The 17,477-nt window shown below is 48.2% G+C and overlaps 1 protein-coding gene across 1 annotated transcript; it reads left to right on the forward strand.

Annotated features, from left to right (window-relative positions):
* The first annotated feature begins 1,776 nt into the window (after positions 1 to 1,776).
* LOC124668523 lies at positions 1,777 to 8,047 on the forward strand. Its single transcript, XM_047205649.1, has 4 exons — positions 1,777 to 1,925; positions 3,322 to 3,848; positions 4,301 to 4,479; positions 7,571 to 8,047. The coding sequence occupies exons 1-3, from the start codon at positions 1,814 to 1,816 to the stop codon at positions 4,361 to 4,363; spliced, it is 702 nt and encodes a 233-aa protein (XP_047061605.1). The 5' UTR covers positions 1,777 to 1,813; the 3' UTR covers positions 4,364 to 4,479; positions 7,571 to 8,047.
* Positions 8,048 to 17,477: the final 9,430 nt, after the last annotated feature.

Consider the following 17,477-nt stretch of genomic DNA (forward strand, 5'->3'; position numbering starts at 1 on the left):
GCCGCAGGTTGTGCTGCTCACGCTGTTCACAGTGCGCGACGCGTTTCTGCAAGTGTCTAAAACAAATGCTCGTTAAACTGAAGCTATCACGAGTCACGATACCTCTGCCTATCCATTGACAAGAAAGCTTGCACAAGTATATCATACGTGACACATGCTGAAACATTTACCTGAGAAGTTATGGTCACGTAATCGTTTTGAATATTAGTGATGTACTTCACATACTCTAACAAATAGCTAAAATAGTCACCACCTATATCAGGATCGCCTATTCTGTCACTTCTTTTTTGGAGAGCATTTTTGTTGTTTACTGTCAATCTGGCCAAACGTTTTCCGTGTAAGCACTGCCCAGAAAGTATATCAAAGTTAAAATTTGGGTCGGCCCCGGATACCCATCGGGCCAGCAAGGCCACCAACGTTTTTGAATTGGGTCGGCCCGCGGCCCCTCGAATTGGCCTTGAGGCCATCAGGGCCAGGGCCAAGGCCAGGTCCGGGTCGGCCCATTCCCATCCTGAATATATATGTATTGAACTATTTGTATCGTAATAGTACATGTTTGATATATATGTATTGAATTTCAACATTAACAATCGATTGGCCTCATACGTTGCTCATCTCGCGAACTTTTATCACAATTGTGATAGCGCAAAGAAAATTTGAGGTGTACCCACCCTCCAATCTTTTTTTCTGCATCTTCCACTGACGCTTGACACTATCGAGGTCTTCACCGAAATAGCCTATGTCCTATCGGAGACCATGAACCTCGTCGATGACCCCTTTATGTCCATCACCATGGCGGTGAATGCTGCAGTACCTCGTCGAGTGATTTCTGCATCCCTTCCATCTTCTTCAAAACGAAACTGGTCTACATCGTGGGGACGGCGGTCCTAGATGACGCCGTCGCGGTTCGTCCTGAATCAAATCTAAACCCGCTAAGGATTTTGGACCGATTCTTCGAGGGAAATCAGCACCTGTCGATGTGGTATTTTACAGACTCGATCTAGGATTTCTAAACGCAACATAATGATCTAAAGGCTCTGATACTAAATTGTCTGCATTTAAGATGGGATCGAACACACACATATCACAGCAAGCAAGGGGTGAGGAGACGAAATTGAGGTGTGATAATAGACACTTGGGGATGAGCAGGTTTCAGAATTCATGTACAACATATCCTACACCGAGGGTCAACAGGTCCCATTTTGACCTCACGATTACAGCCGAGCCAATTCGTTCACAGCCACTTTCTTCAGTCTCTGTTCTCAAAAAAAAGAAAAAAACTTTCTTCAGTCTCTGCCCATGTTCCCCGAGGCCCCGATCAGGCCATCAATCTAAAGATCTGGGCTTATCTTGCTGGGTACCGCCCCCAATTTCCAAAGCCCCAAGAACCCTAGCCCCCACATCCCGCTGCCGCTGGGCGATTGCAAGTGTATCTTGAAGCTGATGTGAATCGCATCCAATCCTCCATCCTTCCATGGATCTCAGCGTCCAGCGGCAGAAGCTTTCCGACGCCGACGCCGGCGGCGAGGACCGCCTCAGTGCTCTACCCGACGACCTGCTCATACACATCCTCGTCCTGGTCGACGCCGCCGCCGAGGCCGCTCGGACCAGCGTCCTTGCCAGCCGCTGGCGCCGCCTCTGGCTCCTCCTCCCGGAGCTCAACTTCAACTTCATCGAGCACCACCGCATAGGCGCCGTGCTCGCAGCACACGAAGCGCCGGACCTAACCCGGCTGATCGCGCGCACCAAGGACGCGTCCCCAGAGTCCCTGTCGGCCTGGCTCCCCCTCGCCGCGCGCGCCCTCTCGGGCCACATGCGCCTCGAGCTCGAGGAGGTTCGGCGGGGGGCCGAGGAAAGAGGCGCTGCCGTCGATTTGCCTTGCTTCCACAAGGCCACCTCCATCGTGCTCAATCTTGGGCTTCTTGACCTCGCCCTGCGAAATCGGTGTACCCTCTTCACGAGGGCACTTCCTTCCGAACGGTCTCCCCCCGTTTCGTCCTGCCGCTCCCGCGAGCGCAGGGCGAAACCCTAGCCCTCCCCAACTCCAGCCCCTCCTCCCCCCGTCCCTCCCTCGCCGCCGCCAGAGGGCGTCGCCGGGCAAAGCCCCGGGGCGCCGGCGGCGGCGGGGCTTCTCTCTCCCCCGCGTGGCTGTGGTGGCGCGGGCTGGCGCGGTCGGCGGGGGCGCCGTGCTTCACGTCTGGCGCGGCGGCGCGGTGGCCTGACCACGGCGTGGTGAAGGCGCTTCTCCGGCGGGGTGGCGGCGCGGCTCTGGCTTCTGGCCGGCTGGCGCGGCCCTGCGACGGCGCGCCGTGGCCATGGGTGGCGGCGGCGGGCCCAGATCTGGGCCAGCGGGCCTAGGTCTGGGCCTCATCAGGGCTGCTTCGGGAGGGCGGCCTCGATGCGTCTGGTCGGCGAGCAGCGAGGGCGCTGGTTCGTCTCCCCCGATGTCCTGCGGCGGGCATCGTGGTGGGTTCCTCGGTCCGGCGTCCTCGACTCCTCGGGAGGAGAGGCGGCGGCGGGCGGCGTCTGCGGCGTGGAGCTCAGGTTCATGTCGGTTCTGAGGTAGTAGCTGCTGTCCTGGCCCCTGCTAACCTTTCCCCCACCTCCCGGACGAAAGTCCAAAATCTTGTTGATTGGGCGGCGGCGACGCGCTGTTGCGCCGTGACCTTCTTGGAGGCGCCGCCTGGGGAGGTTTCGGTAGGTTGGCGGAGCTGAAGGTTGCAGCTTTGGGCAATGTCGGTCCTTGAGCAGCTGCGGTGATCTCTAGCCCGTATGTGTGCGTTGACGGCAGTCTGCCCCCTCCTCTGCAGATGCTCCCGGCGGATTTCTCGTCGTTGGTGGATGTCCAAGTGCTCGGCAGTGTGGCCGGTATGGTGTGATCCTTGTCAAGGTAGTCTTCTCCAGGGTGGCGACGGGTCCTGAGCCCAACATCTCTCGCGGCTCTCGGGTGAGCCTCTCTCATGTCCGATGGTTCGACGCCTTCGAACCGGGCGAGGGGGCAGGGGCCTCTTCGGCATGAGAACGAGGTTGGTGCTTCGGTGCTCGGTGTCCCGGCTGTTCTCCTTGGAATCAAGACTACAATTCTGCTCCGGCGTGCCTCGCCGTGCCTTCCGGTCGGTGTCCTTGGTGTCGAACAGCGGCGGTCCGCACTCCCGCAAGCTTGTCCTCGCTCGTAGTGCAGTGTTGTAATTCGTTCTGTATGTACCCGTGTATCTTTCCTGCCGTGGTGTGCGTGTGTGGTGTGGTGTCCTGTTGTAACTCCTGGCCGGTTGATGGCTTTGTTAATTCAAAGCTGGGCTTTCGAGCCTTATGTTTAAAAAAACCTCGCCCTGCCGCCTTCCGGCGTATTCGCCTGGCTCGAAGAGCTACAACTGATTGACATCCAGCTAAATGGTCAGTCCGGGCTCGGTGATCTTCTCTCCTCCCAGCGGTGCCCATCCTTGTGGTTCCTCCGTGTCAGCGATGTCCGGGGTCTGGACAGCTTCAACATCCACTCGGACTCTCTTATGTGTATGGAGCTGTTGGATCTGCATCGCTTACCGCAGCTCACTGTCATGGCACCGGCACTCAAAAAATTACAGCTGTTCACCTCCAAGGATCCTCGGAATCCAGAACTAGCAGTTGCCAATATCTCAGCCCCTCAATTGACGTCGCTTGAGTGGATGGATGTTTATTATCCAAGTTCTATCCAGTTTGACAGGATAGCACATCTTGACAGTCTGGGCATCCATTTTTATATTCTAGATGTGGAGGATGAGGAGGCTTTTGAACACAATCGCTATTGGTTGAAATTTTTGCGGCGCTATAAGCACATCCGCAGTCTTGATCTTATGATTTCCTATCCACCGGTTAGTCCTTCCTCATGCCATCATTGTGGTGTGTCAATATAATGAGGAAAACATAGAGTTTCAACTTAAGGAATATTCAAGATTTTAAAGAAATACTTAAGGAATATGCCATGGTATATTCTGAAAGCTCTCACTTGTTTTGGTGTGCCGTGCAACATGGCTTAGTACACCAAATCCTATTCTTTCCAGCAGTTGACATTAAACATAGAGTGTATTATACTACTAATCTACTATTAGCTATTCAGGGTGACTTGAACTCTTCCTCAGAGTGGGGAGAATTCGATCATCAGTAGTCCCTTGAATACCCCCAACCTAAAACTCTCCAATCACACACACAAATGTGTACTTGTTTCCTTTTCGCGAGTTGATGTACAAAATGAGCTGTTTTTTTTATTTGTCTTTTCCCAGCTGTTGTATGATTTGTTTTTCTATGACTTCCTACAAATCTACAGGTCATATGTACTGGGCCATACTTGACGGAAAACTGCCAAGCCTTCCAAATATTACATTTTTGATGCTGGGTCTAATTGTATGGGGACATTCCTTTGGAGCCAGTTTATTTGATGTTCTAAGGAGGTGTACTGGTGTAAAAAAGCTGCATCTTGATTTTTTTCCAGAAAATCAATCCGAGGTAATACTATTGTTAATTTGATTATCTAATACTACTAGAGTTATCAGAGAAGTCATATGAAGGAAAATGAGAATAAGCAAATCTAGAGATTCAAAAGAAGGATATGCATTTCTAGGCATAGAGAGGTTTGAGCTCCTTTATTGGTTTGAAATTAACATTTTGCTCCATGATAATGTCTGTATTAAATATATGACGTATGTATATCCAAATGAAAACACTTAGCTCTTCATGTATGACAAAACAAGATACCGGAGTACATTACAAGGGTTGCTGACTTGGTAATGGTTTTATTTAAAAAAATCGTCAATCTGATAGAACTGACAAACTAGTGGACGGGTTCTTGTTTGCAGCCAAGAAATGAGAGATCTTTCTCTTCCTCACGGCTGCTTCAGTTCTGTACCCCCTCCCTAAATTCTTTTCAAAAGTGTATTTCCGTCCATCAACATTACTTGACTGCTGCCATAGACATGACGTACACTGCATGGATGCATCACTTGAGCGCTGCAACCAGAGACTGTAGAGCCAATGAGCCAGTACGGACATGGTAACAAAGATACATGGGCGCTCATCGGGAGGACATTTTGCATGCCGAGACTCCTAACGAACCTATGTGGGGATCGTATTTTTTCGAGAAAACGCAAAGGAATCTTTGCGTTTCATTTCATTGAATAGATAGAAGTTGTTACACGCCTCCTAAGAGGTTTACACAGTGTTATTACAGAAATTAGTGAACATCCCAGGTTGTATGCAGGGCATCCCTGAGCCCCTTTGCTCCTGCCGTGGCCCATGACCTTTCCTCTTCTTTGATCTTGGCACACAGGTCTCGGGTGGTGGGCGGCGCTCCTTCAAAGACACAGGCGTTGCGACATTTCCAAATCGTCTAGGGCACCAGCATCGTTGCAATTTTCAGCCCTTTTTGCATCACCTTGGGAGTGTTCTGCTTGGCTGCATGCCACCAGTCGACCCGGCGGTTTTTGGTAGAGGGTGTGTTGCAGGTCATGCGAAGCCAAGACAGGATCTCATGCCAGATTTGCTGGGAGAACGGGCAGGTGATGAACAGGTGGTGGATAGTCTCCATTGCTTGATCACACAGAAGGCACCTGGGATGGTGTTGAAACTCGCGCCTACAGCCTTTCCGATGTGCAGCATCTGTCCATATTGGCAAGCTAGTGGAAGAACCTGACCTTGTTCAGGGCCCAACTTTTCCATATGAGTTTCCAAAAGGCGCAGTTGGTAGAACCCTGGAATGTCTCCAGGTAGGCAAATTTGGCCGTGTACTTGCCAGTAGCATGCCATTTCCAGAGCAGCTTGTCGTCCTCCATGCTCAATTGGTTGTGCTCGATCATTTGCCGTAGGTGGATGCACTACCTCACTTCATGAACGCCGAGGGTGCCATGGATGTCCCTGGCCCAGCGGTGTGCATTCGGGCCTTCATCCACCGTTCGAATCTTGCGTCGCCGTTTAGGGATGCAAGCATATAGCTGTGGCGCAAACTCGTGGACAGGCCGGCCATTGATCAAGCGGTCCTCCCAAAATTTGGCGGTCTGTCCGTTGCCAAGGTCCATGGTGGTGGAGGCGAAGAAGTCCTTTTCCTCGGCACATAATTGGAGATCAAGGCCACTCCACGCTCTGTTGTTGTTAGTTCTGCTAAGCCATTGCCACCGCAAGCGTAGCGCCAGCCCTGTGCGCTCAAGGTCCTGGATGCCGAGACCACCAAGGGAGGTTGGCCGGCACACACGCTGCCAGTTCACGTGGCAACTGCCACCATTGGCAGCGGCGCGTCCCTCCTAGAGAAAACCTCGCTCAGTTTTTTCCATCCTCTTCAAAATTTTCTTCGGCGGCGCGAGGACGAGCAGCTGGTGCAGCGGGATTGCCCCTAGGACCGATTTCACCAGGGCGAGCCTTCCCGGTTTCTGCACGAGCCTTGATTTCCAGCAAGGTAGCTTCCCAGCCATTTTATCGACGAGTGGTTGTAGTTGGGCCGTGGTTGGTCGCCTAATCATGAGTGGGATTCCAAGGTAGGAGAGGGGGAACTCAACAACCTGGCAGCCAAGGAGTTGGATAGTTGCTGTGGTGTTTTCACTGTTGCAGCGAATCAGGGTAGCAGATCTCTTGGTGTAATTAATGTTGAGTCCAGAGCTTTGCCCAAACATCTCTAGGATTCCCTTGACCGCCATGGCATCCTCGATCGATGGATGACAGAAAATGATCACATCGTCCGCGTATAGCGAGGCGGAAGGAATCATGCGCCTCGGGTGCAGTTGTTGCATGATGCCGGTGTTGCCAGCTTGCTTCATCAGCCTGCCGAGCACGTCCACCGCCTGCACGAACAGTGGGGATCGTAATTTGCATGTGAAGGTTGAAGGGTCCAAGCCAAAAAGCGTGCTATTTAGTTACCTATCAGGACAACATTTTTTTCTTGGGGATAACACACCAACAACTTAGCGGACTATGGTACCCTTTACAACAAATAGGTAAGTTCTAATCCTCACCGTCATTTGCATCAAAAACCGTAAAATTTTAAATGAAGGTGGTCTGGAGCAGAGATAATAATTCAATACCTGAGGATTTGTGTGCATGTTAGTACTCCCTCCGTTCACAATTAGTTCGCGTTCTGGGTTTAGTCAAAGTCAAACTTTGTAAAGTTTGGCTAAATATTTGGAAAAATATATCAACATCTACAATGTAAAAGATATAGTATTTGAATCATCATAAGCTATACTTTCATGCTATGTGCATTTGGTATTATAGTTGTTGATATTTTCCATTATAATTTTGGTCAAACTTAATAGTGCTTGACTTTCAAAAAAGCCAAAACTCAAACTAATAAAAAACAGAGGGAGTAGTGATGTCCATTGTACTTGTATGATCATAATAATTTCTGAGGTAAGGTTTGCTTCAAAGTTCAAACTAATTTGCAGGTCTTATTCTCTTGTAGAGTTTGTTGATGGTATATCTCAAAGTATTCATTAAGCTTCATAATTCAGTTTAATCCCTCTCTCTTAATTTATGTCATAAAACCATATAAGGTAATTTTATTATGTGATGCTTGCTTCGGAAACCATGCCCATCAGTTTGCATCTGTGATCAGCCAGCAAACTGGAGAACAGAGGAGCTTGCGTTGAATTGTCTTGAGGAAATAAAAATCCACATGAGGGGAACTGAACATGAAGTTGCTCTTGTGCAACGGATATTCCATTGGGCAGCAGTACTGAGACGGGCAAAAATAAGTTTCCATGAACCAATCACCGAAAGCAAGGAGAACGAGCTCCGTCAATTACTACTAAGCTTCCCTAGGGTAGACATAAGTATGGATTTTAGCGTGTTTGGTCGATAATACTTGGGCACCACTTTTTCGCTCAAAGTTGTTTCCTGTCCCAGCAGCTCTAGTTTTGTGAGAATATGAACTCTTGTAACTTGTTTCCCCATATTGCGGCACTGAACTCTAGTTATTACTTATGAGGGACTGCTGTGAAATTCGTGTCAAGTGCCCTGGAATATTTTGCTTATAATGTTGTAGAAATGAAGGGTGAGTTGCTGACTTGCTGTCCAGCAAATCTGTCAGAAATCTGGCATGCTTAAAGTTCACGTGCTGTTTGCTCAACCAAATTGATCCATTTGTCTGACTGGCAGGAATTGTAGTAGAGAAAGTAGGAAGCTGCCAAGGTGGATTGTTATTTTGGTTTCGTCACACTAGATAGTGGCAAGTGCAAGTCGGGTTTCATATAGGGCCGATTGTAAGCATTGTTCCTGGGATGTATGGACTTGTCAGTCTGGGACTGAGATAAAATGTCTCGTATTGTCGGTTTCTCATGTTCGGAAACTTTTGCTGTTCCTGCCAATTTTGTGACAGTAGTGTCCACAGCTGCAGTAAACAATTTCTACTTGGTCATACATTTGCAATCTAAGAAAACAAGTGCATCAGGAATACTAGGTGGGCAAGTGCGCTTTGCAGTACAAAACCTGAACTGTAGTATATACAGAGAAACTGACCTGAACTGCATATATAGAGAAACTGAAACTGACTGAACGATGACAACTTGTTTGATAGGACAGAGCGCCAAAATAGGAAGAAATCAAATGAGGAACAAGCAGGGGGTCGGGGAAGATCATGTGCGCCCTGAAGCGGAGATCTTAGAGCATCGCCGGCGCGTCCCCAAAGGGATTTGAGGCGCGCCGGATAAAAAAACGTTTTCAGCCGCGCTCTCCAAAGGTTCTTTTTGTCCGGCGCAGTCTAATACGATGTTTGGCAACCCGAGCCCGCTACACAGAGGACGCTGGGACACAGCGAAAAGCGAGGCGGGCTCCCCACCCGTCAGCGACTATTTCCATAACTGTTGGTTCGCGCCTTTTATTTCTCGTCGCTCCTTCCCTTCTGCGCCTCCCACCTCTCCGCCGCCGCTAGATTTGCCGGCCGTTTCGACGGCTGATCTCTTCTGAGAGTCGGCACTGTCATCGCGGCTGGCTCTCTTGTCGGCCTTTTCGCCGCCGCCGTTTCGCTAGCGCGTCCCAGAACGCGGCGTCAAATCCGCCCCACCTCCACGCACACAAGGTGTTCGACGACTTGTCAGGTAGGCGCGTTTGGCTGCTGTTTGTTGCCTCGTCTGCGGCAGCGCAATTTTAACCATTAATTTTGCTTCAGACATGGATAGCGATAACGAGATGCTTGTCCGACTGCTAGAGGACGAGCAAGCCTTCGACGATGACATCCGAGAGCATTTGCTGATCATCGTGTCCCTCCAGGGCATGGTTGACGCTGAGGCGGAGAAACTTAAGAGGCCGCGCCGCGGAGGATCAAAGCCGGGGAGAAAGAAGTCGAAGCCCCGGCAGAGGATGCATGGGCATACCATGCTGGACAACGACTACATGTTGACAATTTTCGGCGCCAGTATAGGATGAGCAAGGGTTTGTTCATGAATATCCTCCACAGCGTTCGTGAGTTCGACCCGTACTTCAAGCTCAAGCACGACGCTGTAGGTGTTGCAGGGTTCTCGTTGATTCAGAAGTGCACCGCCGCCATCAGAATGCTTGCATACGGAGCACCTGCTGATACACATGACAACTACCTTCGCATGAGTGAGTCTACCACCATTGAGTGCATGTACAAGTTTTGCCGAGCTATGGTAGAAAAGTTTGACGAATACTACTTGAGAGGGCCAACTGAAGAAGAGACTGCAAGGATCATGGTACAAAATGCTGCTAGAGGATTCCCTGAAATGCTTAAAAGCATCAATTGCATGCACTGGTCATGGAAGAACTGCCTGTTTGCTTGTCAAGGTATATACATAGGGAGTCATAGATATTGCAGTGTGGTGCTTGAGCTGCGGCAGATTATGACCTGTGGATTTGGCATTCTTTTTTTGGCATGACGAGATCACACAATGACATCAACGTGTTGCAGCAATCTCCGGTGTTCAGCAAACTAGTGGAAGGGCATGCTCCACCATGCAACTATGAGATCAATGGCCACCAATATACCAAAGGCTATTACCTAGCCGATGGTATATATCCAAAATGGGCCACTTTTGTCAAAATAATCTCGGCTCTGATGCGTGTAGTTGACACGTCCGTTGGGAACCCCAAGAGGAAGGTGTGATGCGCACAGCGGCAAGTTTCCCTCAGTAAGAAACCAAGGTTTAATCGAACCAGTAGGAGTCAAGAAGCACGTTGAAGGTTGATGGCGGCGGGATGTAGAGCGGCGCAACACCAGAGATTCCGGCGCCAACGTGGAACCCGCACAACACAACCAAAGTACTTTGCCCCAACGAAACGAGTGAGGTTGTCAATCTCACCGGCTTGCTCGTAACAAAGGATTAACCGAATTGTGTGGAAGATGATTGTTTGCAGAGAAAACGATGAAACAAGTATTGCAGCAGATTTGTATTTCAGTATTAAAAGAATGGACCGGGGTCCACAGCTCACTAGAGGTGTCTCTCCCATAAGATAAAAGCATGTTGGGTGAACAAATTACAATCAGGCAATTGACAAATAGAGAGGGCATAACAATGCACATACATGACATGATAAGTATAGTGAGATTTAATTGGGCATTACGACAAAGTACATAGACCGCCATCCAACTGCATCTATGCCTAAAAAGTCCACCTTCAGGTTATCGTCCGAATCCCTTCCAGTATTAAGTTGCAAAGCAACAGACAATTGCATTAAGTATGGTGCGTAATGTAATCAACAACTACATCCTCGGACATAGCGCCAATGTTTTATCCCTAGTGGCAACAGCACAACACAACCTTAGAACTTTCATCACATCGTCCCGAGTGTCAATGCGAGCATGAACCCACTATCGAGCATAAATACTCCCTCTTGGAGTTAAAAGCAAAAACTTGGCCGAGCCTCTACTAGTAACGGAGAGCATGCAAGATCATAAACAACACATATGTAATAACTTGATAATTAACATAACATGGTATTCTCTATCCATCGGATCCCGACAAACACAACATAGAGTATTACGTATAGATGATCTTGATCATGTTAGGCAGCTCACAAGATCCAACAATGAAGCACAATGAGGAGAAGACAACCATCTAGCTACCGCTATGGACCCATAGTCCAGGGGTGAACTACTCACTCATCACTCCGGAGGCGACCATGGCGGTGTAGAGTCCTCCGGAGATGAATCCCCTCTCCGGCAGGGTGCCGGAGGAGATCTCCGTAATCCCCCGAGATGGGATCGGCGGCGGCGGCGTCTCGCAAGGTTTTCCGTATCGTGGTTTTTCGCATCGGGGGTTTCGCGACGGAGGCTTTAAGTAGGCGGAAGGGCGAGTCGGGGGCCGACGAGGGGCCCACACCACAGGGCGGCGCGGGCCCCCTTGGCCGCGCCGCCATGTGGTTTGGCCACCTCGTGGCCCCACTTCGTATGCTCTTCGGTCTTCCGGAAGGTTCGTGGCGAAATAGGCCCTCGGGTCTTTGTTTCGTCCAATTCCGAGAATATTTCGTTACTAGGATTTCGAAACCAAAAACAGCGAGAAAACGAGAACCGGCACTTCGGCATCTTGTTAATAGGTTAGTTCCAGAAAATGCACGAATATGACATAAAGTGTGCATAAAACATGTAGGTATCATCAATAATATGGCATAGAACATAAGAAATTATCGATATGTCGGAGACGTATCAGGCTCCATCAGGTTGGATGAATTGCCACTTTGCTTTACGACAGGAGGCTTGCAGGAAGGATGTCGAGCGGGAATTTGGTGTGCTTCAAGCTCAATTTGCAATTGTCCGGTACCCTGCTCTAAGCTGGTCTCATGACCAAATGTGGGAGGTGATGCATGCTTGTGTGATCATGCACAACATGATCATCGAGGATGACCGCAAGATGGCAGGACAAATGTTGGTCCCTATGAGTGTCAGGGCTCTCTTGCGGAGGTTGACCATGAGTTGCCTGCAGATTTTGCTGATTCACCATTTCGTGACAAACAATGTTCACGAGTAACTTCAAAATGATCTCGTTGAGCATATGTGGAGGATCAAAGGATTATCAGCAAATGCCGCGGCACCTTGATCTAGCCCCATTTATTATATTTGTTTAGTTGTTTTATTGTTTATTGTATTTTAATTTGAAAACTATCTCGACAAATATATTTATTTGTATGCTATATTTAATAAATAGTTGTGTTTTCGAAAACCCTAAAAAAAAATTTGAGGGCGGCGTTTGGGGAACGCGGTTGGACGAAGGATCTCAATCAGAAATGGAAGAAGGGAGAGCGACATCCTCTAAACGTGGTACGAAAAAACACATCCTCCAAACGTTTGATCTGGTGGAACGCTTTAGAAGACGCAGCTTGAGATGCCATTAAAGGTAAGAGACAAACATGCCACATCACATCTTTGCAGCCCTACTTGAAACAAAAACAAAAACATAGTCAGAGACATCTATCCTAACTTCCCTGTTGTTGTCTCATCCCGTTGGTGACACAAGGCCCACTGAACAAGGGGTATGGTTTTCCGCCACCGTCGCTAACCATGAGGACGGCCGTCGGCCATTGACAACTGCTCACGCTACAGCCTGGCTATCGAACAATTTTTTTGAAGGGATTTCTATTTCCGTGCCCTCGGGTCGTTAGTTGTACTCATTTTTCCCCAGCTCCTTAGTTTTTCCTCAGTTTTCCCCAAGTCCTTGTTTGAAACCCGCAGAAGGAGCTCAGACGGCAGGATTCCCGTTTAGTTGACCGTTCCGTGTTGACGTGTGGGGCCGCATCGTGTGGGGCCGTGTCGCGTGGGGCTGGTAGGAAGGGACCGCGTGTGACAGGACGAGATAGCGTTTGGTTGCACATGAGCTGGAGCTGGGTTTTGTCTCTCTCGGCCCAAATTGGCATTTTCCCTTTTAAGAGTACCTTTTCCGCCTCCTTCTCTCTGTCTTTTTTCATCTAATTAGTATTAAATCTAGAGAAGCTTGCATTTCTGTCTTTCTTCAATTATTTATGCCTTTTGGATCTGTCTTTTTTCACCTAATTAGTATCAAATCTAAAGAAGCTTGCATTTGTGTCTTTCTTCAATTATTTGTGCCTTTTGGCCCTCGTTGTTTGCCCAATATGGCAGCAAATCTAGTACTCCATCTGGTCCATATGTATGTAGTTAAATCTAGAAGCAAATCAATAGGGAATGTACGATAAATTCACACAGTCATATAGTAGAATAGGAATAGACAATAGGGATCCCTCCCTAGATAATAAGCTGCATACAGCAGCCAAACATAGTAACAGGTTCCAGGTTCTTCACAGCACCATCATACTAACAACATAACAACAAGGGATCCGTAGCTAACAACAAAATAGGAGGCAGCAGCAGCACACATCCAGGACTCCGCCTACCCCATCTGCCTCTGCCTCCACTTGTTGCTCCCCTTGGGAGCCTTGGGCTTGAGCGGAGGCATGCGCCCGGCGGCGATCTCCACCCGCTGGAAGCTGCAGAGGTGCTTGCCGAGCGCCATGTGCTTAGCACGGAAGGAGTGGGGGTTCACCGTCGCGCCGACCTTGGGGAAGGTGTTGCCGATGTACTCGGCATGCGTGAGGAGGCAGTTGAAGTCAGTGCCGCCGAGTCTCCTAGTGCAGAAGGGGCACCTGTAGACACCCTTGGTGAATTAGGAGACGTACTGGCCGACCTGCAGCCTCCGCAGCACACCGGCGAGTCTTGGTGTCATGGTGCTCGTCGTCGGCTGCCGACGTCGGCGCCAGACAGCTGATCCATATCAAAAGGGAACTATGAGTGAATGAGTTGTAACGATGACTAACGTGCATCATAACAAAGTTAGGAAAAACAGAGGCAGCCTCAGTTAGAGTGGACACGATTATATGTCTACAGGGAAGGGGTTAGCGAACCAAAGCTCATGCACAACATATTTGTACACAGCAATGGTTCGCTGAACCCTCCCTGTAAAAATTTGTGCCCACCGATTCATCATAGGCAAAGAAACAGATTCCAGATCTGAACTTGAACACATTCTAGATTATTTGCATAAAATAACTGATTGAGATCCCATGATTACTTGCATAAAATAACTGATTGAGATCCCATGATTACTTGCATAAATAAACCGAACGGCCGAACCCCAAATCTTAAACGAAATCAAAAAGGGATCAAAACAAAATGGAATAAAATCGGCGCAAATATTAGCCCAATACTCATCCATTTACAGATCCATCTACACCAGCAAAAATATGGTTAAAAAAGGAATGGGGAACAAAAAAGGAAGCAAACCGTACTTACCTCGTTCCATGCGTCCTCAATGGAGGTGTCGTAGGGGTTCGGGGGCGGGACGTACGGCACCACCTCGTAGGGGTCATATCCCGGTGGGATCTGACCGCCACCGGCGGCTGCGGCCTCCGATGCACCGGCAGAGGAGGCGGCGACGTCCGTTGAGGGGACGACGTCGAAGAGGGAGGCGTCGCGCTTGGAGCCGATGGCGTCGTGGACGATGGGATTGGCATTCTCCTTGTCCATCTCGCCGACAGAGGAGAGGGAGAGGGAGAGGGAGAGGGTTTTTTGCTTTGGAGAAGATGATGGGACGTGAGAGAGGCGGCGTTGCGTGAGCGAGTGAGAGTGACAGAGATAGTAGGAGGAGGCGTCTATAAAGGCGAGGGGTGGTTAATGCGACCCGCGTCCACAGTTGCACGTCTGCACGTCTTCGACTTCTGCAACGCGACACGCGTCCACGATTGCACGTCTTCGACATCTGCACCGCGACCCGCGTCTACGCGTCAACAACACCGCAACACGCGTCCTCGAGTCTAACCCTGAAAATTTAGATATACTCAGGTATACCCTCGAGTCTTATACTAGCATTTTTGTGTGCTCAATTTTCCCCTTGAGTGCTAATACTGCCTAGTGCAATATGCTCAGTTTTACCCTCAAGTGGCTGGTCAACAGAGAGTCAACAAATGGGATTAACTAGTTAAATGAGTCATTAATGTGGAAAAAATTCCGAAAAATAGTGGCACTTACTCATGGAGTCTTTACCACAAATTGCCACTTTTCAAATCATAGATAAGTCATAGATAAATCAAGTTTTACCACAAATTGTCACTTCTCAAATCACCTAGTAGCTATGAAGGTGCATGGTTTTCCACAATAAGCCCTTCCCAAAACAACTTTCCCCAAAACATACTTTGTCTAAATGGGGCCACAATTCTCACACTCATGTATATTTGTATTGCAAATAGTTTGAGGTAGGCCAAGATGTGTTTCATTGTACAAAACATGCATTTTCCATTTTTTAAATCTCATATTTGAATCCCTTAGTCTGTTTATTACTCAGGTGCCCTTGGTTTCTTGATACTACTCAGTTTTGTCCTCTCCCTCCACAAATTCTCGCAGACGTGCAACATTGCCCTGATTGGTCTAGCCCATGTCACGCGGATCGTGCCCGCCAACCGTTGATTGTATGATCTAACGGGCAGGATAACCCCTCTCTCTCTCTGTCGGCGGTTAGCTTCCACTCTCTAAGTATGCTAAAGGGCGGTTTTCTGTATTATTTTTCACGCGCTAAAAATTATAAACTCTTTTAGGCATTACTTTTCACGCAAAAAATGATAAACCATCACCGATTTGTTGTATCCATTACTTTTCGCACAAAAAATGGTAAACCATCACCGATTTCTTGTAGCCATTACTTTTCACGCAAAAAATGATAAACCATCACCGATTTGTTGGATCCATTACTTTTCACGCAAAAAATGATAAACCATCACCGATTTCTTGTAGCCATTACTTTTCACGCAAAAAATGATAAAACATCACCGATTTGTTGTATCCATTACTTTTCACGCAAAAAATGATAAACCATCAACGATTTCTTTTAGCCATTACTATTCACGGTAAAAATGATAAACGAAACAATATATTTATCTCTGTATTTGAAGTTTGGGAGGGTTCACCATCTACTTATGTTAACTTTCGAGGTTTTGACCTGAAAATCAAATGGGTATTATAAAGGAAAATAAAAGATAAAAAAATGTAAAAACGAAACAATCTACCTATCTTTGTATAGAAGATCGTCTGTATGATTTTTGAGGTCATTTAGAGATGGTAGAAAAAAATCCCTTTTGAGAAGGTCGAAAAAACATGATGCCATACCTATAACAACAAGGAATATCTAAAAGGGAAAGTTTCACAATATTTAAAATTTAGGGCGAAAATGATGCCATACATGATGCTGTTTTTCGAGCTTTTGACCTGAAAATCAATTGGGTATTATAAAGGGAAATAAAAAGTTCGAAAAATGTAAAAACGAAACAATCTATCTATCTATGTATAGAAGATCAAGCTGTATGAAATTTGAGGTCATTTAGAGAAGGTAGAAAAAATCACCTTGTTAGAAAAGCTGGTTTCAGTGAGACGAAACGGCATGCGCTTAAGCAAAGTGATTTTTTCGAACATCTCCAAATGACCCCAAATTTGCCATACATGATGCCATACGTATAACAACAAGGAACCCTATCTAAAAAGTGTCAAAAAAAGTTTGCCCAACCGTATAGCTCTATCAAAAAGAACCTCACCATGGCGCTAGTATAATTTTTAATTGCAAACTTTCGTTACCTAACCTTCAACACGAAACTTGTTTCAAATTCATTTTGGTGTACAAGAAACAAATCTCACCTTGATTCGAGCACCACAGCCTCCAAACGATGCCGATGCCGATATCGGCATGGTCAGAACGGCTATGCTCGCCGCCACTGCTAGGTCACCATCGGGATGCACCCTCAATCCCGTCCCCTCATTCGATCACTGACACACCAGAGATACTGCCGATGCCAATGCCGAACGTACATGCTGATGCCAATGCCGAACATGCGTGCACGCCGCTGTGGGCACGGCCACGCCACCCCGCTATGCTGGACGCCACAGACCACCGCGAGGTCTTTCCCTTCGCCACCACACTCTTCTAGCACCCATCTATACACGCCAGAAAGGAGAGACACTAGTTTTCTCTACATTGCTCGCGTTCGTGTCCGACACGGTCAGTCAAAGTTTTGAGGTAGTCGTCGATATCGTCGACCATTTCTTCTCTTCTTTGCATGGTTAAACGCGTCTAGTTCATATCTATCTAATGCGTCTGGTCTCACCTCATGTAGTTCTTTGTGGACGTCGATCTCATCTCGGCACCCCGCAGGCCACCTCCTCCGTGCCATCGCTGTAGACCTCCGTTTAAAAATCTAATCCTACCCGTGTATTGCCCCTTGTATCAGCGTCATGGCCCCACTTGTCATTCAATATACCGAAGCCCCACTCGTGCGCGTTTTGGTCAGGGATACAACGATGCTTACGGTCAAACAAAGATGGATCGTCTGACGTGTCTTTGCGGGCTCTACGTGGCCCCACTAGTCAGAAGATAACGGTCAACCGTCGGGCAACCGGCCGTTACAGCACCTGTGATGATTTCAGACAAGGTCTTGGGGAAAACTGAGGAAAAACTAAGGAGCTGGAGAAAACTGAGCACAACTAAGGACCCGAGGGCACGAAAATAGAAAGCCCTTTT

Source organism: Lolium rigidum, chromosome 6, assembly GCF_022539505.1.
Source record: "Lolium rigidum isolate FL_2022 chromosome 6, APGP_CSIRO_Lrig_0.1, whole genome shotgun sequence".
NCBI lineage: Eukaryota > Viridiplantae > Streptophyta > Magnoliopsida > Poales > Poaceae > Lolium > Lolium rigidum.

Excerpts from the sequence above, each read along its gene's own strand:
- LOC124668523 (XM_047205649.1), top strand. The coding sequence starts at position 1,814 with ATGCGCCTCGAGCTCGAGGAGGTTCGGCGGGGGGCCGAGGAAAGAGGC. Across the intron at positions 1,926-3,321 it reads GCTCAATCTTGGGCTTCTTG|ACCTCGCCCTGCCGCCTTCC; the intron begins ACCTCGCCCTGC and ends ATGTTTAAAAAA. Across the intron at positions 3,849-4,300 it reads TTATGATTTCCTATCCACCG|GTCATATGTACTGGGCCATA; the intron begins GTTAGTCCTTCC and ends ACAAATCTACAG.